Source organism: Geotrypetes seraphini, chromosome 10 (genome assembly GCF_902459505.1).
Source record: "Geotrypetes seraphini chromosome 10, aGeoSer1.1, whole genome shotgun sequence".
Taxonomy (NCBI): Eukaryota; Metazoa; Chordata; class Amphibia; order Gymnophiona; family Dermophiidae; genus Geotrypetes; species Geotrypetes seraphini.
The window spans coordinates 73,335,069-73,359,029 of NC_047093.1; the positions used below are offsets into that span (position 1 = coordinate 73,335,069).

A 23,961-nucleotide genomic window follows, 5' to 3' on the forward strand; every position below is an offset into this window, starting at 1 on the left:
GCCCTCTTGGTCTTGAATGACCTTATGGAGATGAAAAGGCAATTGTTTATGAATCAGTATAGCAACTCTTCTTTTTCTGGTTCCAAAATAAGAAAAACAGACCTCGCCCACCCAATCTCTCCAAAGCTTAAGGTGCTCAATAGCGGAAAGGTGAGTTCCCTGCACAAAGGCGATATCTTTCACCCTCTTCCAGAACCAGGTTAGGATCTTCTTCCTCTTGATAGGAGAGTGGATCCCATCCATTCAAGGTAGCTATAGTCAGTCATTCACATAAACACCCTCAACTACAGAAGCAGGAAACAAAACAATACAGTGCATGGGCGGCACCCCAGCTAGGCCCCCCAGCAGAGATATCATGACCCCTGGCCGACCTCGATAAGCCTAGGTGGCACACAAACGGCCTATACAGCCCCCAGGTAGACAATGATGTAACGCATGCAGTTCCCCCCTCCCCCTCACACAACCATCATTCACACCAATACCCAGTCACACTGTTCATATACCCTCCCCACTTCCCAAACCTCACTCCCTCACCCTCCCCCCTCCAACCCATCCCCCTCACCCAGGTAAAGCTGCCCTAAGAGGCCCTCCCAAAAACCCATACCTATACAAAAAATAAAGAACAGAAAAGAAGTGCACTCCGAAAAAGTGGAGCAACCTAGAGCTCGGGGCTGAGCTCTCGCAAACCCAAAGTCTCACTAAGAAGAAATGTCCACTGCAGGAATAGTTCTAAAGGCCCCCATGGCTAATAGCAAAACTGGCAGTCCAGGAGCCGCCCAACCCAAAGGAAGGCCGGAAACCTCATTTCCAAGGAGTGGAAGCATGGGAAGCGCTCCAGCCAAGTCGGGACAGCGCACCCCTGAAGGCAAGGCAGGATTCCAGGATCGCAGGACTGAAGGCCAGCCTCCAAACTCCAAGACCAGTGCACGCCGCCCCGCAAAACAACAAAAACAGGGGGGACCCGCCAACAGGCCACACAGTCCAGAAGTCCCATAGAAGCCCAGACAGGCCAGACAAATGGTCAAAGACTGCCAGGTGTCAAAATGACTGAGAGCAAGCCGCTGCTTCATACAGCCGGATCCCTTGCAGACTGTCCACCACCATCCGGCGCTGGCAGGGATTCCAGGTAGTACTGTTCAGCCTGCCAGTCAGCAAAGGTCTGGGCCTTCCCTCCCGCCAAACACGAAGAGACACCGGGTAAACCAGCGCAAAGCACACTCCCCGGCAGTGAAGCGTGGTACAGATGGGCGCCGTTTCCTTGCAGAGAGAAGCCACCTTAATGGAATAGTCATTAAAAAGTAATAGTTCCTTTCCCTCATATTCCAGCTGACCAATTTTATGGAATGCCTATAAAAGTAGCTCTTTCTCTTTCCAATTGATATAGCGGGCAATCGCTGCTCTGGGCTGGTTATTATCCCCAGATCGCTGGCTCATACGATGCGCACGCTCACAAATAAAGCGGGTGGCCGGAGTCTCCAAGCCCAACTGACACGGTAGCCAGATTTGAAAAAACTGGTAGAAGTCTTGGTCTGTGCATAGCTCCGGGAGACCCACCACTTTCAGATTATTTCTTCGCTGGCGATTCTCCTGCTCGTCCAATCTGTCGGTGAGTGTGGCTACCTGTGCCTGCAACGCAGCCACTCGGGTTCTGTCCTGCAGCGCCGCATCCTCCCCATCTGAAAAACGCTGTTCCACCGCTGCTATGCGGCTAGCCTGGGCATCAAAGCATTCATTGCCGTCCACAGCAGATTGAATTTTGTGGAGACGATCTTCCAGGGCCGCGGGAGATTTCCTGGGCCCATTCTCCCAATTGCACTGGGGCTGGAGCCAGTGATGCCACCATTTTAAGCACAGGTGAGGCAGACTTACTCTTCGGCATTTTCGCCGATTTCACAGGCATACCATGCTCGATCTGCAGGCAAAAGTAGGTCACTCCGGTCCGCTGTGCTAGAGCTACGCTCCGGATGCAGTAAACCCAGTTGGGCAGCAGTTTTCAGATAGTAAAGCAGGTTTTTAGAGACCGTGGGTCACGGAGCTCAGCAGCACACGTCCGTTCTAGGCAGACGCATCACGTGACCCCCCCCCCCCCCCACACACACACACACACACTTGTACCCATTCTACTCCACTAGAGCGTCGAGACCCCTGCTTCTGGGCTCAAATCTTTGACTGAAGAACTTGTCTGCTTTCTTGTTTTCCGCCGTCGCCATGAGGTTGACGTGTGGATGACCCCAGCACTGATCAATGGCCTAAAACACTGCCATTAACAAAAATCACTCTCCTGGTTCCAAGGTCTATCCACTGAGGAAGTCATCTTGAACGCTGTTCACGCTTACGACATGCGCTACAGATAGCACCTGAAGATGATGTTCCATCCAGTGGAAAAGCATGCAGGCTTCCAGACATAGAGATGCACTCTGAGTGCCTCCCTGGAGATTGACATAAGCCACCACTGAAGCACTGTTGGAGAAGACTCTGACTGCTTGACCTTTGAGAGTCCTCTGCAATTTCAACAGGGCCAACTAAATGGTATGCAGTTCTAGCCTATTGATCAACCAATTCTTCTGAAAGGGCATCCAATGCACCTGAATCAAACGATGGTTGCAATGAGTTCCCCATTCTAGGAGACTGGCATCAATCATTATGCACAAAAACAAAACCCTAAATTAGCCAATAATGTCCAAGGTAACAAAATATAAATAAAGAATTGGCTAAGCGGTTCCTAATCCCAGAAGGAGTGATTAAAGGCTAAACCTTAATCACTTAAGTAATAATGATAATAATAATAATAAATAACTCTTAAATAATGATAATAAATAGTAAATAGTGGATGAATAGTGAACATCAGTATGAGCCTTTCATAGGTCAATCGAAAATACAGTCTCGGGCTATATCTCAGAGGTGACTAGCACCAGAACATAAGTCCAAATGAGAATCGCCATATGAGGCGATTCTCATTTGGACTTATGTTCTGGTGCTAGTCACTGGAAATGCAATTCACTGGAAATGCAATTCAGTTCAGGTCATACATGGTATTAGCCAAGAAAACAGCTCCAGTGGGATGTCTCTAGCCTCTCCGGAAGCCATTGGGTCCAGCAGAGAAAGGCTCAAAACCAAAAGCAGTGAAATTTTGTTTGTAACACTGCATAAGCGACTAGAGAGCTTGGGGCTGGGGCTGGGGCTGAAATTGGTCTCTTTGGCCCTTCTAACCAGAAAGAGATTCTGCTTCCCCTTGCTCAAGACACACATCCTCAACACATCACCCCATTTGAATGCCCAAGGTGAAACAACTCACTTGTATGAACTGTTCTAGCAGGATGATTAGGAAACATTATTACTGTATTAGCCTAAAAAGCTTTGAAATCTGCCCTCTCCATCTGCAATACATCTGCTTATAGAGAACAATATATTGACAGGGCTGGGTGAAGTGCTGAAACCTAATCCGCTTGATAAATTGCTAGTAACATTCACAAACCCACAAAAATAGAACACATGAAATATGTTATCATCAACTGTTGGAAATTAGTGTACATTCCAATTCTGTGACTGTAACTGAAACATTACAAGTTTTCATTCTTGTTTTATTAATAATAATAATTTTATTCTTATATACTGCCAAAGCCATGAGAGTTTTTACTCATGCAAGCATTGGAACATTTAATGAAATTTTGGTGAATTCTGATGCAATTGCAACTTTTAATCTATATATGTAATGCCAGGACAGGAAAGGTCAATTCTCTGAGTATCATGCAGTCTTCTTCTATTTTCTGGCTTTACATTATATTCTCTATACTGAGTCTAAAATACAGAAGTTAAATAGATTTCTCTTCTTTACTTCAAATCAACCTTTTGCTTCAAAAAAATTAGGGCTGTGGATTAATTGCTTTAAATGTGATTGATATGTTAAAATGTTCTGTGATTATTTTGTTACCTCTTACTGTGCTGAGCTTCTCTTCCTTTCCTTCCCCAGCTCCAACCAGTTGACTGGCATTGCATCACTGTATCTATGTTCCCTTACTGGTTCCCAGAGCCTTCCTGCAGCTGCCTCCCTGCTCTTCTGATGCAGCTTCCTGTTTTTTGCAAGGGTGAGACATGACTGCAGGAAGGCTCTGGGGGCTGGTGAAGGGAAGACAGGTACAAAGATGCTGTTTGATTAAAAAGGTAAAAGAGCCCTAAGGGGGTGCAAAGATTATCCAGGGGCATAGTGGAAATGGTTTGGGATGAGCTTCATAGAGCAGTTTCTGTACTGGTAGCAGTACCAGGTGTCAATGACCGCATTGCTACCAGTATCAGAATGAGGGTGGAGAGGGAGGGAGGGAGGGAGAGAGAGAGATGTTTTGGACCTATGGTAAGGAAGCAGAAGAAATGCTGGACCTGCAGTGGACGAGCAGAGAGATGTTAACTCATTTAAGTACTTAAATTATAACATTAATCATGATTAACATTTTTACTTGTTCAACCTCTTTACTAAAAGTTCTGATAAATGCAGGGATAGTGGAACACCTTTTTTGTTGGAGAGGCCAAGCAAACCAATTTATGATTCCTCCTCTAACCTAGTTCTTGATGCTGCTGTGATGGGCAAAATATAGGTAGGGTCATACTGGGTACTATAGGAGTAGGGGTGGAAAAGTTACTGGACACCAAGGAGAGGAGGGAAGTAGAGAGAGATGCTGGAGACTATGGAGAGACAAGTTGTTAGCTATCTCCCCCTCCTCCATATACATAGTGCAGGGCTATATGTTTGCCAAGGGCAGTGTCTCTCAAACTTTTTTTTAGCTCTGGCACACTAAACAGCAAATGTTTTGTGTGGTAAACTAAAGAATAAATGTTTTTCATAGCACATTATAGCTGAAATTATAAAACTGCAAATAAATTTGAGTTATTTATTTAAAGTTCTTTATGCATGGGTAATTGTAATAACGATAAAACTAAAGTAGATATAATTGTTAAATCAATGCGATGAATGTGCTTATTTTTGAGTACAAATTAACTCAAACATGGCTTGATAGTTATCTGCAGTCATTGTCTTTTTTTTTTTTTCAATTTAATATCTGTCAGAACTGAAAATCAAAGTTTGCAATAAGATCCAAATGGTAATGCTGAAGTTAGGATAACTACTGCATAAAAAATAAAATTACATGCCATTATTTTTCAAAGACCAATCACATCAAAGATGATGTTTGGATGGTTGTATTTTTATGCACAGACACTAATAACATTGGTATACTCTGTATGCAACGCACATGTCATCTATTCTAGTGTATACTTGTGAAAGGAATTTTTAAAAATAAAGTAAAATTCTGAAATCTCTTGTGGCACACCTTTGGGCCACAGCTTGAGAGACACTGGCCTAGGGCTTTTGTTACCCTTTGGTTGGCCCTCAAGCTGGCCCACAGAATTTATGGTACTAAGGGGGTAGATCTCAAAAGGTCACCTTAAGTTAGGTGTTGGAATGATACATTCTAAGTGTAAATTCTGTTAACAGCAGGCAACTGCTGTTTATAGAATATTAGCTTAAGTACATACACACCTAACTTTAGGCACAATAGTGGCTAATGCCTAACCCCTTCCAGGTTTATACCCCTCTTGCATTTGTGTGTAAAGTATATAAAATACCGACTTAAATTATATGCATAATTGGCAATTAGTGCCAATAATTTGTACTTAATACAAATCAGCTAATTAACTACCTTATAGAATAAGGTTAGTTGTATATTAAGTTATATAACTTTGCATGCTGATGGCATAATTATGCCCAAGTTTATGCAAGTTTTGCTTAGCTCCTTTTACTTATATTTAGAAAATGACTAGCTTTGAATTCTTAAAAACAGCAAAAAGTGTAATAGATTTGGCTGGCTGTACACTTATTTTTATTTTGTAAAGGTTGCATTCCGTTCCCCTAGCTTTGTAATGAAATATAGTAATTTTGAAAGCAATTGAATATGTTATAGAATTAAACCTTCTTATTACTAAGTAATTTCTTTATCCTTCGCTCCCATTAAGATAAGTGAATGTAACAGAGCGACATGACAAGAAATTTCGAGCAAGGCCTGGGTCCACCAGTAAAACCGCCGCGCGCGCCCAGAAACAGCGTCACAATTCGCGCCACCACCCGTAAGACGTCCGACCCCCGAAATGACCCACCTGCCTGCCGCAAAGGACCAATCAGCACTCTCCGCTTGGCATGACCTGTTTTCTCATTGGCCTAGAGGGGCTGCGAAGGGCACAGCTCCTGGGAGGGTCTTGAGTCGCGCTACGCCTCCCTAATGGCGTCACGGCAGAGTTCAGTACGTGTGCGAATCCGGATCGGCCAGCGTAGTTTCGGCAGCCTATCTGATGGCTCCAACACTTGCCGTTTGAGCCAATGAAGAGGCTCCACGACGAGGAGCCGGTTACATTATATAAGCGAGGGTGCGCAGGAGGGACTGCAGCACACTGAGGACGGGTTTTGTAGGTTGTTGCGTGTGGACAGTAGTTATAGCGTGGTAGTAACGGAAGAGAATTTGGCTTGTCTTGTTCATAATAAAACTGCAGGTAAGGTTTGTTGGGAGGGGGGGGGGGTAGAAGGGTGTCTGTTTCTTTCGGGAGAGCGTGCTCTTTGATAGCTTACACGGCTCGATCTCTGATGATGGCAGTGGTAGATGTTGAGGGCTTCTCACGCTATGCAGTATGGGAAAGGGCGTCTGCCACCTCTTTTCTACTCCGAAAGCAGCGACTTAACTCGTTTTGATCGGTGCTATCGTCGGTTACTGTATCGGTGTGGTGGATGCTGTTATGTTGGAGTAACAATTTTCCTGAGGATTCTCTATTTTTAGGCATAGCAAGAAAACATCTGTTCCATTTGCTTTGCTCTGCTAGAACGCTAACGGCTTTATTTAGTATATTTTCGTCTCTTTAATAGTGTGACTTATGTATGATGCCACTATCTTTTTGTTTAAAAATTGCTGATTTATTCTAGAATGAAAGCGTATTAATAGCTTTGGTTATCTGCTCCTTTCTATTCGGAGGTTATGGCATAGAATATACTGAAACTGGTTTTCTCCTTTCCTGAACCAACTAATTTATTATGTGGGTTCAATCGCGTCGTACATGTTTGTTGTTTATCCCTTAGTACCCCTATAGTCAGTTCTTCCGAACGCTGGAAAGACTTAGCTCTGAGCATGTAGCAGAGGGCCTCCTTGCTGCATTTATTTATTATAAATTTTACCTGTTGCCCTTCCTATTGTTCTTTCCTTAAACGTTATTAAATTAATATGGATTGTAACCCATTAATAATTTTCCCTTTGCCTTGATATTATATGTATAAGTTAAACTATGTATAGAAATGTTTGTATTTAGTATTTTAATTTGATCTGAATATTGTTTGTCTGTTATGTTCCCTATATTTGATTATTTATGTAAACTGTACATTGCCTAGAAATTGTGATAGGCGATTAATCAAATTATATAATAAACTTGGATATATATATATATTCGTTGCTTCCGCTGACTTCTTTCCCTTCTGGGAGGGAGGAGTAAAACCGATGATTTCAGCACATCAACTGTTTTGTACCCATGGCTTAGTATACGTCTGACTTATGTTTCTCGTGATTCATTTGTCTGGCTTTTTTAATGACATGTATCGAGGTCCCTTTATATCACAAGCTGACATGACCTTTTTTTTTTTCCTTTTATTACTTAAATTAGGTTTTCCCCTATTTGTTGCTTATCATACATGATCAATATGAAGCTGTATTTGCTCATGATGCTGGTTATCAGCAGTGTCTTCGCAGACGATGATGATGACAAAAAGGAAGATGTTGGAACAGTGGTTGGAATTGATCTCGGAACGACCTATTCATGGTATGATTTCTCAAGTAACACTTTGGGGGTTTAATATTAGTGCCTTCCACTTTTTTGCATTTAAAGTGATGATTTATTCTTGAAACAGAACTATTGAATTAGTTCAAATATGTAATATGCTGTTCAAGACCAATTGGCTTAAGATGAAACTGGAGTTACTTAAATATAGTATGAATGTGTTTTATCTGGATATTACCACATTTTCATGCATGTGTACACTGTATATTATGCCAGTTTGTATGTACCAAGATGCACTAATTGGAAGATTGGTGTATCTAAGGTACTTCCTTTTTAGGTGTTTGTAGATTTTGTGCACTAACTGTTTCTCAACTTCAAGCCAAGTACCCCTGCCCAGGCCTGCCTCAGACCCCTCCCCATAATAATAGTATTAATTGCAATGCAATTTCTTCCATCCATTTTTTTCATATACACAATATAATCTTAATACATAATGGTAACCACAAAATTTTAAAAAAAGTACTCTATGCAGAGAAAATGTTAATTTATATTTGGTTTTTTTCAAAAGTCAAGGCAGATGACTTTAAAATATGCAATATCATTTTAGTAACAACTATAGAAAAACATAGTGCAAAATATAGACATATAAATTTTCAATACTGACATTTTGATCACTAAATTGAAAATAAAATCACTTTTTTTCTACATTTGTTGTCTGGTGGTTTCATGAGTCTCTGGTTGTACTTCTTCCTTACTGTGCATCCAATATTTCTTTGTCTCCTGCACATTTCCTTTCATTCAGACCTCATTACCTTTTCCAACCAACAGTTCTTTCTCTCTCCATGAGTCCAACATTTCTTCCTCTCATCCCCCGGATCATGTGCAGCATTTTTCACCACAACCCACCAGCCCCATGCCTATTTCTCCTATCACCCCTCTCCAGCATAATGCCACATTTTTGTTCCTTTATCACTGTCCAACATTCTCCCCCTTGCATCCCCTTCAATCTACCCTCTCCACCACCATATCCAACATTTTTCTCCCTCATCCATGTTTTCTCTTCATCCAATTTTCTTCGCTTCCTTTCCCCATGTGCTACCATCTTTCACTCGCACACACTTATGCCCAACAATTCTCCCTTTCTATTCCTTCCCTCTTGTATTCGTCACCTCCCTGCCTTCCAGCTGTTCCAGAATCATGCCCTTACAATGCCCCAATATGCTCCTTCTCCCCCCTCCTTTCTCCCTTTGTCCCTGAAAGATTAGTGGCTTATTGGGGGGATGGTGTGCAGGCAGTGGTTCACACACTGCAAGTGGCTTACCCACAAGCCTTCCCTCTGACATCAAAGAAAGTTTCCAGGTCTGCTACATGCAGTGTGTGAATTGCTGCCAGCTGCTCGTGCCCCCAACAAGCCGCTGACGGCAGAAGGAGTGAGTGTGGCAAGGGGGTAACTGGGTACCCCTTTCGCTGATACGGAAGGCTTTCCTTTGATGTCAGCCCTGATATTGGAGGGAAACCCTGTGGGTCAGCTTCAGGAGGAAGGGGAGGCCCCAGCAATGGATGGAGTGGGCAGCAAAGAGGGTTACCCGGTGGCAGCAGTGTAGCTTTAAAGGATGGGCAGGCAGGGAATATTCTCCACAGTGGCCATGCTGTGTACCCCCAACTGTACTTTCTTATGTCTGCAGTAGCTTAAAGAAAATCACTTAACAAGTGTGTAGTTGACAATGTCTCAGAAAAATAAACCAATGTAGAGTCATTTGGGCCTGTATCAATTATTTTTCATAGCTTCAATTTGCATGGGTGCATTTAAATGTATAAATACAGTAAGTATGTTTATTGGGCTTTATTAAACCACCTTATTCATGAAAATTTACCTAAAGCTGTTTACAATACATTGGAATAGTAATTGGGTACCACTGAATTTTACCTCATGTGTTATATTGTCATAAAAACTCCTTTAAAAACTTCATCTGGGTTTATTTCCAGGATGTACAAAAATTATTCATCAAAACGTAAATTCTTCCCACCCCTTTTTTCCCTCCCTTCTTCCCTCAAATAGTGTTGGGGTATTCAAAAATGGACGTGTTGAGATCATTGCAAATGACCAAGGTAATAGAATTACTCCATCTTATGTGGCCTTCACACCAGAAGGAGAACGTCTTATTGGTGATGCTGCAAAGAACCAGTTGACATCCAATCCTGAAAACACAGTGTTTGATGCCAAACGTTTAATTGGTCGTACATGGAATGATCCTTCTGTTCAACAAGATATCAAATATTTACCTTTCAAAGTGAGTGGCTAGCCTTGAATTTTTCTATAGCTTGATTATCTCTTTATTACCTCACTTTGCATGTGTACATTGTGCTTAAATTTTTATTTTGTCATTAGGAAAGTGATGTAGACAAAATAATTTAATTACCCCAAAAGATTTTGTTATGTTTGATTAATTAGGAAATCTGACTAGGTTATTCTGTGTAATAAGAAGCTGGGCTATACATGGTAGACTGGATTAGTAGAATGACAATTAGTAATACACCCAGAATCTTTGTAGTTTCTATCCCCATCATAAGCCTTATACAATAAGTTATCTGTAACAATTATTTATCAAGTGTGGTGTTTCAATAGATAGTGGAGAAAAAGACTAAACCATACATTCAAGTGGATATTGGTGGTGAACAGAAGAAAACATTTGCTCCAGAAGAAATTTCTGCAATGGTTCTAACAAAAATGAAAGAAACTGCTGAAGCCTACCTTGGAAAAAAGGTAAACAAAAATTTACTGTAACTCAAGGGACCTTTTTAATAAGTTGCATTTTGGCAGTTTGTATGGGTTTGTTTGGGGTTCTTTTTTGTGAAGGGGTGTGTTTGGAGGCGAGAGTGGGTATGGAGGCAGTAACCTAACTATTCTAAATAGGTGTTAAGCACTCCTGCAGTAATGTCAAAATAGCTATGCACTAATGGTAACAGCACATTTCAATAAATAAAACAAATACTAAACTTTATGGCCACACAAGAGCTTAGCATGCAGGAAAGGCCTGCTATAAGTACATGCAAAGCCCATTTCTTAGTGCAATTTAATAGAGCTCCTTTAATTCCATATACACTGTTGCATGAATTTTAGTCTGCTTTTGTGAAATTTGTCATTTGTTAGTAGCTCCTGGAATTAGATGCCAGTTAGCACATTAGAATGACAGTTAAATTGTAATTTTCTTTGTTCTATAATACCCTATAAATCATAGGAAGCTATGCAATCTTAAATGGTTCTGTTACATTTTTATAGCTTTAGGTCTCTGCTAGCTTGAGGAAACAATTAATATAAGGATGTGTGGAAAAAGTGAAAGTCCTTGAGCTCGTATTAAAAGTTCATATTACTGCGTTTCCCTATGTATAGGTCGCAGGAAATGCCGATGTAGGTTTTAAAACTTAAATAAGCCGCCTATGTTACTAGCTGCGCCTTATCTAAGTGTTTTTTAAAACCTAAAACGGCCTATACACCCTCATCCCCTAGTAAATACCTTTATCCCAGGACAAGCAGGCAGCATATTCTCTACATGTGGGTGACATCAGCCATGGAGCCCTGACGCAGACAGCTTTTCAAGCAAACTTGATTGAAGATTTCAAATTTGCTGGTGCTGCACCACGCATGTGTGCCTCCCTGCTCCACTAGAGGGCGCATCCCCCTCCTCGTGGTCCTCAGTTCTTAGTTTTCCGCAGAGCCAGAAAGCCCTGTTTTTCTCTCTAAGTGCCTTTCTAGCACTGCGGCTTCTTTGTTCCTTGCGGGAGTCGCTGTGCGCCTTTTCTTGTCTTTTTTGTGAGTTTTCATGTTTTTTGATTTGATTCGGCATCCGGGGGCTCCCAGGTTGCCGTGGCCGCTTGGCCTCTACCAGCCACAGCCTGTTTTTTCCTTATGTCCCGGCCTCTTACCGGGTTTAAGAAGTACTCGCAGTGTGGTCGGCTGCTGTCCATAACCGACCTGCACTGCTGGTGCATCCTGTGCCTGGGGGCTGATCATTCGACCGACTCTTGCCCCAGGTGTGCCACTTAGTCGCGTGCCCTGTGTTGTCGTCAGGCCTGCATGGCTGAACTTTTTGGGGTGGAGCCTGCCCTGGTTTCAGCTCTGGCCTCGACGTCTGCCCCGAGTAAGCTGCTCTCGGCTTCGAAGGGATTGGCCTCGACCTCGGATCTGGGTAAGTCCCCTCTTCCTCCTTCAGGATTGGTGCCGGCGAAGAAGCCAGCCTCGGGGTCTCCGGCCGCCCATGGGGGGGAGTGCTATCCTGCCGGCCTCGACGAGACCCTCTAAGCCCTCCAAGCGTGCTTCTGCCTCCAGGGAATACTCATCTTCGAGGTCGCCCTCGGTGGAATTCACTGCTCCACAGGACATGCCTAACATGATCTCAGTGCCGTGTTCCAGGATATGCTCCGGGCTATGATCTCCTTGGAGCTCTCCTCAGCTTTGGCCCACTTAACTCCGGCCTCAATTTCGCGTGTGGCGGACCAGCCTGAGCGTCACGTCGAGGGCCCTCAGGGCAGGGTGTGCCAGTCTCAGCATCTTTCCTCTTCCGATTCTTCGCCCCTGCACTTGAGGCATTCCTTGCCTTCGGGGTGTCGGAGGTTGAAGCGCCGGTAAGGGCGTGCCTCAATCCCATCTCGCCACTTGGCAAAACGACCCGGGACACCCCCCCCCCCCCCCCAAAGCGGGGCCGGTCCCCAGATGGTCGCACGGCCGGGGCGCTCCAGGTCTCAGAGTTGATTTTGTCCAACCCCCGGTTGTTCAAGTCGCCTTCCCAGTCCGGGGCTCTGTGCCAGGAGGCCCCGGGTTTGCATTGGGTCCCCTTCTTTTTCCCGGTGCATGTCTCCTCTGCGCCATCGTGCCTTGGTTCCTTGGACCCCGGGGTCCTCCTCTCGGGAGACCTTGAGGCGTCAGCTGTCCTCTACCCCGCCCCTTTCTCTTAGTGGGGCTTGGGTTGGGAGGACACGGATATGCCGCCTCATTACTCTCGGGAGGCTTCTCCCTCCTTTTCGGCGGCGCTTCGTTCTCGCTTGACCACCCCCATTGAGGGCCGGTTGGACAGTCACCCCTCTTCCTTCAAAAGGTTCGTCCAGGACATGGGGAAGGCACTCCAGATACACCAAGGAGTTTTTGGAAGAAATGGATCTGCCTTGTCCCCCTCGGGAGTCCTTACAGCTCTCTTTGAATCAGATACTGTGCCAGGCTTTTTTCCGGAATTTGGAGACCCCCTTATGCAGTCCCGACCATTCCGTCCAAGATGGGAGTCTCGCTACTGGACCGTCCCCTGCCCGGGATTTGAGAAGGCGTAACTTTCCCATCAGTCTTTGATGGTGGAATCTTCCTTGAAAAAATTGCATTCCTCCAGGGTGTCCGCGGCTGTCCCACCGGGCCGGGAAGGGAGGACGATGGATAAGTTTGGCAGGTGACTCTACCAAAACTCCATTATGGCTAACCAGGTCTTGAATTATAATTTTATATTCACTTCTTGTCTCAAGATACTGGTCAAATCTTTGCCCGCCTTTCAGGAGGACTTGCCCGCTTTGCGCCGTGGGGAGTTTCAGCAGCTGGTGGACTCTCTGTTGCAGCTTCGTCTGCACATGATTCATAAGGCTTATGATGCTTTCGAGCTTTCCTTGAGGGTCTCCGCCTTTGCAGTTGCCATGCGACGGTTGGCATGGCTCCGGATCGTGGATATGGACCCTAACCTTCAGGATCGCTTGGCAAACCTTCCCTGTTTGGGCAATGAACTATTCGATGACTGAGGCGGCCATGAAACTCTTCTCCCGAGCACGAGCGTTTTTTTTTTTTTGTTTTTTGTATCCTTGGTGCAGTCCCAGCCAAAGCCCACTCCTCCCAAGGCCTATCGGTTGCCACCTCGGCAGTATCCGCAGAAGTCCACGCCTGTTTTTTCTCTCCTCCTCAGCAACAGCGGCGGACTCCTCCCATGCCTCAGACCCCGGCTGTGGCTAAACCTGCACCCTCCTTTGACAGGCTGGACGGGAGGGGGCTGGCCTCCTCCGCGCTGGGTCCCGCTCCTCTCCTGATTGGGGGCCGACTCCGCCTTTTCTCTGGTCTGGGAAAGCATCACCTCAAACGCTTGGGTCTTCTCGGTGATCAGAGAGGGATATTCTCTAAATTTCAGGGAGTTGCCTCCGGACTGTCCTCCCGGCGTCTCTTTCCAACCGAGTGCAGCTTCTTCTGGAGGCTCAGGCTCTTCTTCGCCTTCGGGCGGTGGAGGAAGTTCCCTCTTGTCAGTGGGGGCGGGGTTTTTACTCCTGCTATTTCCTGGTCCCCAAAAAGACCAGGGACCTCCGGAAACTGAACAAGTTTCTTGTTTGGGAGAAGTTCCGGATACTGTCACTCCCCGTCTTGTATCCCTTGATGGACGAGGGGAACTGGTTGTGTTCCCTCGATCTGAAGGAAGCTTACACTCTCATTCCGGTGCATCCAGCTTGTCGCCGGTTCCTTCGGTTTCAGGTGGGGGATCTGCATCTTCAATATCGGTCCTCCCTTTCGGGCTTGCTTCGTCCCCTTGAGTCTTCACGAAGTGTCTCGTGGTGTTGGCTGCGGCCCTCCGGTCCCAGGGGCTCCAAGTCTTTCCGTACCTCGACGACTGGCTGATCAAAGCCCTGTTGAGGGTGGGGGTTATTTCAGGGACCCATCGGACTATTATATTCCTTCAAAGTCTGGGGTTCGAGGTAAACTTCCCAAAAGTCTCAGCTGTGCCCCACTCAGTCTCTACAGTTCATTGAGGCCATGCTGGACATGGTTCGCCTACGGTCTTTTCTGCCTTCTCGTCTGGTTCGGCTGAGCCAGTCGGTTTCCCTGCAGGGTTCGGATTCAGCCAGGCAGATGATGATTCTGCTGGGTCACATGACCTCCACCATTCATGTCACGCCGTTCGCCAGGTTGCACCTTCGGGTTCCCCAGTGGACCTTGGCGTCTCAATAGCGTCAGGATCGGGATCCTCTTCCCAGCACATTGCAGCGACTCCTTCCTTGAGACGCTCGCTCTGTTGGTAGACCAACTCTTCCAATCTTTCCAGAGGGTTGCTCTTTCTCACGCCTCCGCATCACAAGGTCCTGACGACGGACTCCTCGGCGTATGCCTGGGGGGCTCACCAACGGTCCACGGACTCGGGGCCTTTGGTCCAGTGCAGATCGTCGTTGGCCTGAAGTTTGAGCAGATTGATGTGACATCTACCTTGCCCTGGTCGCTTTTCGTCAACTACTTCAGGGACGGGTGGTCCTGGTGCGCACAGACAACCAGGTGGCGATGTATATGTCAACAAGCAGGGGGGGCATGGGTTCCCTGTCTCTGCAGGGAGGCTCTTCGCCTTTGGGAATGGGCGTTCCGCCACAACGTCTTTCTTTGTGCGGTTTATATCTAGGGGGATCACAACTGTCTGGACAAGTTGAGTCGCCTCCTGCAGCCGCACGAGTAGTCTCTACATTCCCAGACTCTGCGTAGGTGTTTGTTCGCTGGGGGACTCCGCAGATCGATCTGTTCGCCTCCCCCCCTGAATCACAAGTTGCCTCACTTCTGCTTGAGGATGTACTCCTTGGACCGTCTCGAGGCGGATGCCTTCCTCTTGGATTGGGAGGGCAGGTTCCTTTATGCGTTTCCATCTTTCCCTCTGATTTTAAGGACACTTGTGCATCTCAAGTCGGCGCATGCCAACATGATTCTGATCGCTCCTTGGTGGCCTTGGCAGCCATGGTTTTCCCTGCTTCTATAACTCAGTGTCAGGGAATCTCTACTTCTGCCTGTTTTTCCTTCTCTGCTGTCTCGATGTCGGGGTTCACTACTGCATCCCAATCTGCAGTCTCTTCATCTGACGGCTTGGTTCCTTTCTACCTGCCCCTTCTCTTGGGTTATCTCGTGTCAGTGCAGGATGTCCTTGAGGCTTCTCGGAAGGCTTCTACGAGGCAGTGCTATTCTCAGAAGTGGACTCGTTTTGCCACATGGTATGCTTTGCAGGATGTGGACCCTCTGTCTGCTTCGTTGTCCTCGGTTCTGGACTGTTTGCTTCATTTATCTCAATCTGGTCTCAAGACCAATTCAGTTCGTGTCAATCTTAGTGTGATTGCTGCCTTTCATCGGCAGCTCGATGGGAAATCGCTTTCTGTTCACCCTGTAGTTTCTCGTTTTATGAGGGGTTTCTTGCATGTCCATCCTCCCCTCAAGCCTCCGCCTGTTTGGGATCTTAATGCGGTTCTTGCTCAGTTGATGAAACCTCCTTTTGAACCCATGGATAAAGCTCATCTGAAGTTCCTTACTTGGGAAAGTGATCTTCCTGCTTTCACTCGCAGAGTCGGTGAGCTGCAGGCGCTGGTGGCGGACCCACCTTTTACTGTATTTCATCATGACAAGGTGGTCCTACGAACTCATCCTAAGTTCTTGCCTAAGGTGATTTTGGATTTCCACCTTAATCAGTCTATTGTTCTTCCGGTGTGTTTTTCCTAAGCCCCATTCTCACCCTGGGGAAGTGGCTTTGCATACTCTTGACTGTAAGAGGGTGTTGGCTTTATCTTCAACGCACCCAGTTGCATCTGAGGTATCCTCAACTTTTCTTGTCCTTTAATCCTAATCGGTTGGGATGTCCTGTTTCCAAGCACACCTTGTCCAACTGGTTGGCTGCTTGTATTTCCTTTTGCTACACTCAGGCTGGTCTCTCGCAGTGCAGTCGGGTTACGGGGCATAAAGTCAGAGCGATGGCGGCTTATGTCGCTTTCCTCAGGTCCACGCCAATTGAGATCTGTAAGGTCACCACTTGGTCTTCGGTTCATACCTACCTTCACCTCTCACTACTGTCTGGATTCTTTGTCCAGAAGCGACGGCCGGTTTAGCCAGTTGGTTTTGCGTAATCTTTTTTTCCTAAATTGCCAACTTCCTCCGTCCCTTTTTGGTTAGCTTGGAGGTCACCCACATGTAGAGAATATGTTGCCTGCTTGTCCTGGGAATAAAGCACAGTTACTTACCTTAACAGGTGTTATCCAGGGACCTGCAGGCAGATATTCTCGCAACCCTCCCACCTCCCCAAGGTTGGCTTCTTTGCTAGCTATCTGAACTGAGGACCACGAGGAGGGGATGCGCCATCTAGTGGAGCGGGAAGGCGCACACATGTGGTGCAGCACCAGCAAACTTGAAATCTTCAATCAAGTTTGCTTGAAAAGCTGTCCATCGGGGCTCCGTGGATGACGTCACCCACATGTAGAGAATATCTGCCTGCTGTCCCTGGATAACACCTGTTACGGTAAGTAACTGCTTCTTCGCTGGCTGCCTCCTGCCTCTTCGCAGCCAGCAGGGCAGGAGCGATCTTTTCATTATCCAGCTGGCGCCGGGCTGCTTCCTCAGTGCCTGTCAGTTCTCACGAGTTCCGCTGGCTGCGACGAGGCAGTTGGTAGCAGTCCATGGAGGGAGCTGTAGGCACAGGGGACTCCACAGCTGATCTTCCAATGGGGTGGCTTATGTACAATGTCTTTAGGCTGCCTCGTAAGGAAGCCACACCCACTGTAGGGGATTATAAAAACCATGTATAGGCTTCAGCCTATACATGGGGGAATACAATAAGCTTATTGTGGCTTTGTCTTTCAATATTCTTTCTAGGTTACTCATGCTGTGGTTACTGTACCAGCTTACTTCAATGATGCCCAACGACAGGCTACTAAGGATGCTGGTACCATTGCTGGATTAAATGTAATGAGAATCATCAATGAACCGTAAGTAATCATACATAATCTTATAGCGCAGTTAGAGCAGGAATTTCTATCTAATGACAATTCCTTACACTTTTTTTCTTTTCCTTAACAGTACTGCTGCTGCCATTGCATATGGCTTGGATAAAAAGGAAGGTGAAAAGAACATTCTTGTGTTCGATCTGGGTGGTGGTACTTTTGATGTTTCTCTGCTCACCATAGACAATGGTGTATTTGAAGTAGTGGCTACCAATGGAGACACACATTTGGGTGGAGAGGATTTTGACCAACGTGTTATGGAGCATTTTATCAAACTCTACAAGAAGAAGACTGGAAAGGATCCCAGGACAGACAAAAGGGCAGTACAAAAACTACGCCGTGAAGTGGAAAAGGCAAAGAGAGCCTTATCCGCTCAACATCAATCCAGAATAGAAATTGAATCCTTCTTTGAAGGAGAAGACTTCTCTGAAACATTGACCCGGGCTAAATTTGAGGAACTAAACATGGTAAGTGTTGGCCTGTTAATATTCACATCTAAACTTGTCAGGTCATCAGCCATTTAATATACCAAACAGCAAAAGTCATGACCATAAGAGACTTAAGTCTTAGTGAGTAGTCTTCCATGTAATTGTCATTGCAAGATATTACTTTAATGAACTGCTTGGAAAAAAATATATTGCAGTGGCAACCTAGAACAGTGTTTAACCTTTTCAAGCCAAGTACTCCTGCCCAAACTCTGCCCCCTGACTCCTCCCCAATAATAGTACTAATTGTAATGCAATTTCTTCCATCCATTTTTCATATGCACACCATAATACATAATGGTAACCACAAAATTAGAAAAACACTGCACACTATGCAGAGAAAATGTTAATTATCATTTTTATTTGGGGGGGTTTCAGAGGTCAAGGCAGATGACTTTAAAATATGCAATATCTGCTCAGTAACAACTATAGTAAAATAGACAAATATATAGTGCAAAATATAGACAGTAGATATAAATTCTCAAAACTGTCACATTTTGATCACTAAATTGAAATTTAAAATCATTTTTCCTATCTTTGATTTCATGAGCATCTAATTTTTCTCTGCCTCCTGCAGACCTCATTCCATTCCCAAACCAACATCTGTCCCTCCATGAGTAACTTTTTGTTCCTCTCCCTACCTGCCCCCTGCTTAAGCCACTGCAGATTCCTCCCCAACCTACCACACTCCATTCCCACCGCCACGGCTGCAGCAGCAATAGGGACAGGCCAGGCACATACAACAACTGCAAGTTGCCAGCCCACAAGCCTCCCCGATGTCAGAATTTGATGGGGGGGAGGCTTGTGGGCTGCTAGTGCCTGGCCTGTCCCTATTGCTGCAGCAGGGAGGGGTGGGAATGTAGCATTTTGGGTGGCAGGGTCAGTTTTAGGGGTGGGGCAGGGAGGAATCTGGTGGTGGCTTTCAGCAGGGACAAGCAGGGAGAGATCCCAGATGGCAGCCAGCCCACATATCCTTAACAAGCAGCCCACGTACCCACCTGGCCTAGAGTTTTTAATCCATTGAGTCTTAAAATTGAATTTTATGCATAATTAGAATATGGAAACATTTTAATGTGAAATGTAAAAAGGTACTTATTAGGAATGTCAAATTCATAGTAGATGACATTTTTGTATCTTATCCTAGGATCTCTTCCGTTCAACTATGAAGCCTGTGCAGAAAGTTTTGGAGGATTCTGATCTGAAAAAACCTGATATAGATGAAATTGTACTTGTTGGTGGTTCCACTAGAATTCCTAAAATTCAACATCTTGTGAAGGAGTTCTTCAATGGCAAGGAACCTTCCCGTGGTATTAACCCTGATGAGGCTGTAGCATATGGTGCTGCTGTCCAGGCTGGTGTGCTATCTGGTGATCAAGACACTGGTGAGTACTGTGGAAATCTGATCTTCAAAGAAATTACAATTTGAAATAGCACATTTACAGAATGCATTATAGTAGGTGACTAAGTTTTTTAAAAAAGCATTCAGTCAATGTTTGGGGGTTTGTTTGTTTTTTTTACAGATTTTAGCATGTTGGTATAACTGCTAAACTTATTTGAATCAAGTATCGACAAATAAGGAACTTAGAGGAGATATGCTGTGACATTCGTGATTTTTTGTTTCTAGGTGACCTGGTGCTGCTTGATGTTTGTCCTCTTACTCTTGGTATTGAAACTGTGGGAGGTGTTATGACCAAACTGATCCCTAGAAACACAGTTGTTCCCACAAAGAAATCACAGATTTTCTCTACAGCATCAGATAACCAACCCACTGTCACAATCAAGGTGTATGAAGGTTAGTGACTATGTGCAAAAGATCTTCTAATTGACAGACTCTAGGGGAATCTAGTCTTGATCTAAGTAGCAAAGACAGTATATGTAAGGTGGGAACAATTTTTCTCCTTGCCCATTCATAAAATCTCAGTATAGAAACATAGAAGATGACGGCAGAAAAGGGCTACAGCCCATCAAGTCTGCCCACTCTGCTTACCCACCCCCTGTCTATGCCCTAATGACCCAATTTTCTTATCTTGACCCTCGTAGGGATCCCACATGGGTATCCCATTTATTCTTAAAGTCTGGCATGCTGTCTGCCTCGATCACCTGCATTGGAAGCTTGATATAAACAATTTTCCATCTTCATGCATTAACTAAGACATTAATTTGGTATTACACAAGCCACTTAAGTCTTATATTCTGCTTATACCAAACATTTTAATGCTAAGAAATGCAAGGTCATGCATTTGGGTTGCAAAAACCTGAGAAGAGTTTAGGGGGTGAAGGAACTCTAGAACACAAGAGGAATTGGACTTAGAGGTGTGATAGTATGATCTTAAGGTGGTTGAAAAGGCAACAGCAAAAGCTATATAAGGATAAGGTGAAAGGAAGAAGTAATTCCAGTAGGAAAAAGGAGGTATTGATGCCCCTGTATAAGACTCTGGAGAAATCTCATTTAGAATACTGTGTACAAGTCTGAAGACTGCACCTTCAAAAAGATAAATAGGATTAAGTCAGTCCAGAGGAAGACTACTAAAATGGCTTGATCTCTATCATAAGGCATATGAGGACCGTCTTGAAGATCTCAATATGTATACTTTGGAGGAAAGGTGGGAGAAGGGAGATATGATAAACATTCATATGTGGCATAAACGGCACTTGAGGCAATATTTTATTTTTTACACAAAGGGTGGTAGATGCATGGAATAGTCTCCCGGTAGAGGTGGTGGAGACAGTTTGAATTCAAGAAAGTGTGGGACAGGCATGTGGGATCTCTTAAGGAGAGGAGATTGGATGGACTATTTGGTCTTTGTCAAGTTGCTATTGGTAGCATTAAGTCTTAGTGGCTCTACAATAGGAAAAGTAAGAGAGATGCCTGGTGCTGACATAAGAGAAACCTTTCTAACTTTTAGAAACAATGGAAAAATCCTATGTAGGCAGGTCTTGGAAACAGCTTTTCTGGAAGCATTACCAAGCCTATATATTTTGTGCACACATCCTATCTAGCAATCTCAACCCCACCTTATTTTTGTCTGCATATGTGAGCTCTTTCATATACAGTATATCCAGTTAAATCAGGGGTGTCAAACCTGATTTAACTGGCTCGTGGGCCACATGCAGCCCTGTGAAGTATTTTTGCGGCCCCGGTCGAGGGCGATGCAGTGTTTTCCTCTGCTGCCCCGGGTGTTTACTGTCTTGCTGCAGTGTTTGTGCGGCCCCAGAAACTTTTTTTCAGCCAATGCGGCCCAGGGAAGCCAAAAGGTTGGACACCCCTGAGTTAAATCAAGTGCATGAGTCACATAGTTGAAAAGACAGTGACTTAATCTGCCACTTTTCTTTGGCATGTCTTTTTTTTTTTTTTTTTTTAAATTTAGAGGTAACCTGTACCAGTCTTATCAGTATATGTATTTTTCATAATGCAAATTGTGTTGCACTAAGTCACAACTTGTGTTGCACTAAGTTTATTGCATAAAAGTAGAGGCCTTACTAATTCCTGTGTGCATTTTGTATTGCAGGTGAGCGCCCATTGACTAAAGATAATCATCTTCTGGGCACTTTTGATTTAACTGGAATTCCCCCAGCACCTCGTGGTGTTCCTCAGATAGAAGTCACCTTTGAAATAGATGTGAATGGTATCCTGCGTGTTACAGCTGAAGACAAAGGTACAGGCAACAAAAATAAGATAACAATTACCAATGACCAGAATCGACTGACACCTGATGAAATTGAAAGAATGGTGAATGATGCAGAGAAATTTGCTGAAGAAGATAAAAAGCTTAAAGAGCGTATTGACAATAGAAATGAACTGGAAAGTTATGCATATTCTCTGAAAAATCAGATTGGTGACAAAGAGAAACTGGGTGGCAAATTGTCATCTGAAGACAAAGAGACAATTGAAAAAGCAGTAGAAGAAAAGATTGAATGGCTTGAAAGTCATCAAGATGCAGACATAGAAGACTTTAAAGCTAAAAAGAAAGAGTTGGAAGATATTGTACAGCCAATTGTAAGCAAGCTTTATGGGAGTGCAGGTGCACCTCCTCCTGGTGGTGAAGATGAAGCTGAGAGGGATGAATTGTAGATCTTTAGCGTTCTTGAATGTTGTGTTTGTAAATACTGGACTTGAACTTTTTGTTAGGAAAATATTGAAAGAACACTCTAATTCAAGAATGTGGAGAATCTTCACTGTACAGTGGAGTTAAATGCTGGCCTATATGGCTATTTACTGCTTTTCATTAGCAGTTGTGCTCTCACTTAAGTTTTTTGGAGAAGTGTGGGGAGGGAGTTGCAACCAATTGTTTTCCTCCTTCCTCAAGCAGAGGGGGAGGGGAATTTGTTAAAGGGATCTGGGGTCAGTTTTGCAAGCAGTTCACATCAAAACAAGCATTTCTATTTATTTTGAAAATTGGTCATGTGCATTTTATGTAGAACTTTTTTCCTACCATAATTGACCACAATAAATGTGTGATATTTACACTTAATGGTGAGTTATTTGTGTTCTTGGTGATGAAATGCAAGGCTTGGGCAGTAGCAGGTCTATCAAATACTGCAGCCATAACTTTTATGAATAAGTCATTTTTCAATAACTTCTGAAGTTGTACAGTCATGCAGGGTTAGGATCATGGTGTTTTGAGGCTTCTATTTATTTATTTTTTTGTTTGTTTGTTTTAAAGTTCAAAAAGCGTGGCTTCTGGATGCAAGATAAATAGTTGCAGGCATTCAGGGTAGAGGATGGCTTTCCAAATCATAGGGTTGCATCATATTTGGATCAAGTCCTAGGTTAGCCTGTCCACAGAAACAGCAAGTGACACCTGAAGGCATCAACTGAATTTTGTGGCCATATTGGGGTCACACAACAGGAAATGCTATAGGAACTGCAAAACTAATCACCTGGTGATTCAATGTCCATTTTCAGGGATGACACAGTGGAATATTAGTGATTAGCACTTAAATTTTGTGGTAACTTCATCTTATGTATCCTTCACTCTTATGATCCCTTTTTCACATGTTTGATTTATATTTTAAGAATTAAGTTACCATGATTTATGAAGAAAAAATCTTGCAGATTTATAAGCCTTCTTGAAATTCCCTAGAACCAGTGGAATCGGCTGTTAAATTTCAATAGCTGGTCCTGCAGGAATTTGAAGTTTTGAGTATTAGTGAAATGTGAACCTGGCTTAATGCTTGGCAAGATTTACCAAGGGAAGAGCCTTTAGTTACGAGAGCTGATAAGGGAGGAGTGGTAGTCAAGATAGGCTTTATGGAAAATAACAGTGGATCCCACAGGCATATCGGATTGATTCTATTGGTTACTAATACAGTATAATCTCATAATGGACTTCAAGGGACCTGGAAAAACAGTCCATTATATTCAGAGTTGCATTTTTTTTTTAAACTTTATTTAGGTCAACTTGAAATAATGTATAATCAAGTCACTGCACAAGCGTATCAGCAACATCAATAACAAAACTCAGCAAAATATCGGTATGTCACAAAATGATTGCAAAAACAGCACTAAAAGATGTTCTAAAGCATAGTCATACTGTACTGGAAAGAAAAATACTGTGTCTTCTGAGCTGTATTTTGATACTATATCACTGGCACACCATGTGCCTTGTAGGCAGAGCCTGTATGTCAGTTATAGCAGAACAAAACTACAGCTAAAAGCAGCTCTGGGGACCAAATTGTCTATATGCAAGTTCGCGGGACCAGCAGACCTAATCTGCTATAGATGAGGTTCCGTTATAAGCAAGTTTTTTATAACAAGATTATACTGTAGTTACAGTAATCACTGAAGTATGAATATATGGCTAGGAGATTACCAAAAAGCACAGTTACTTACCGTAACAGGTGTTATCCAGGGACAGCAGGCAGATATTCTTGACTGATGGGTGACGGCACCGACGGAGCCCCGGTACGGACAATTTTAGAGTGATTG

At 44.2% G+C, this 23,961-nt stretch overlaps 1 protein-coding gene across 3 annotated transcripts in view; it reads left to right on the forward strand.

Moving 5' to 3' along the window:
• Window positions 1-23,961, forward strand: part of HSPA5 (heat shock protein family A (Hsp70) member 5) — a 64,926-nt gene that overhangs the window by 22,004 nt on the left and 18,961 nt on the right. Inside the window, exons 1-9 of one of the 3 annotated variants that reach the window (XM_033960261.1) lie at window positions 6,307-6,534; window positions 7,687-7,842; window positions 9,860-10,091; window positions 10,427-10,564; window positions 17,420-17,532; window positions 17,624-18,014; window positions 19,177-19,414; window positions 19,657-19,824; window positions 21,542-22,069. In XM_033960261.1, coding sequence (XP_033816152.1) covers window positions 7,715-7,842; window positions 9,860-10,091; window positions 10,427-10,564; window positions 17,420-17,532; window positions 17,624-18,014; window positions 19,177-19,414; window positions 19,657-19,824; window positions 21,542-22,069 — 1,936 coding nt within the window. In that variant the 5' untranslated portion in view covers window positions 6,307-6,534; window positions 7,687-7,714. Of the gene's footprint in view, window positions 1-6,306; window positions 6,535-7,686; window positions 7,843-9,859; window positions 10,092-10,426; window positions 10,565-17,419; window positions 17,533-17,623; window positions 18,015-19,176; window positions 19,415-19,656; window positions 19,825-21,541; window positions 22,505-23,961 lie in introns of those variants that run through there. The other 2 variants (XM_033960260.1, XM_033960262.1) reach the window with 2 other exon arrangements.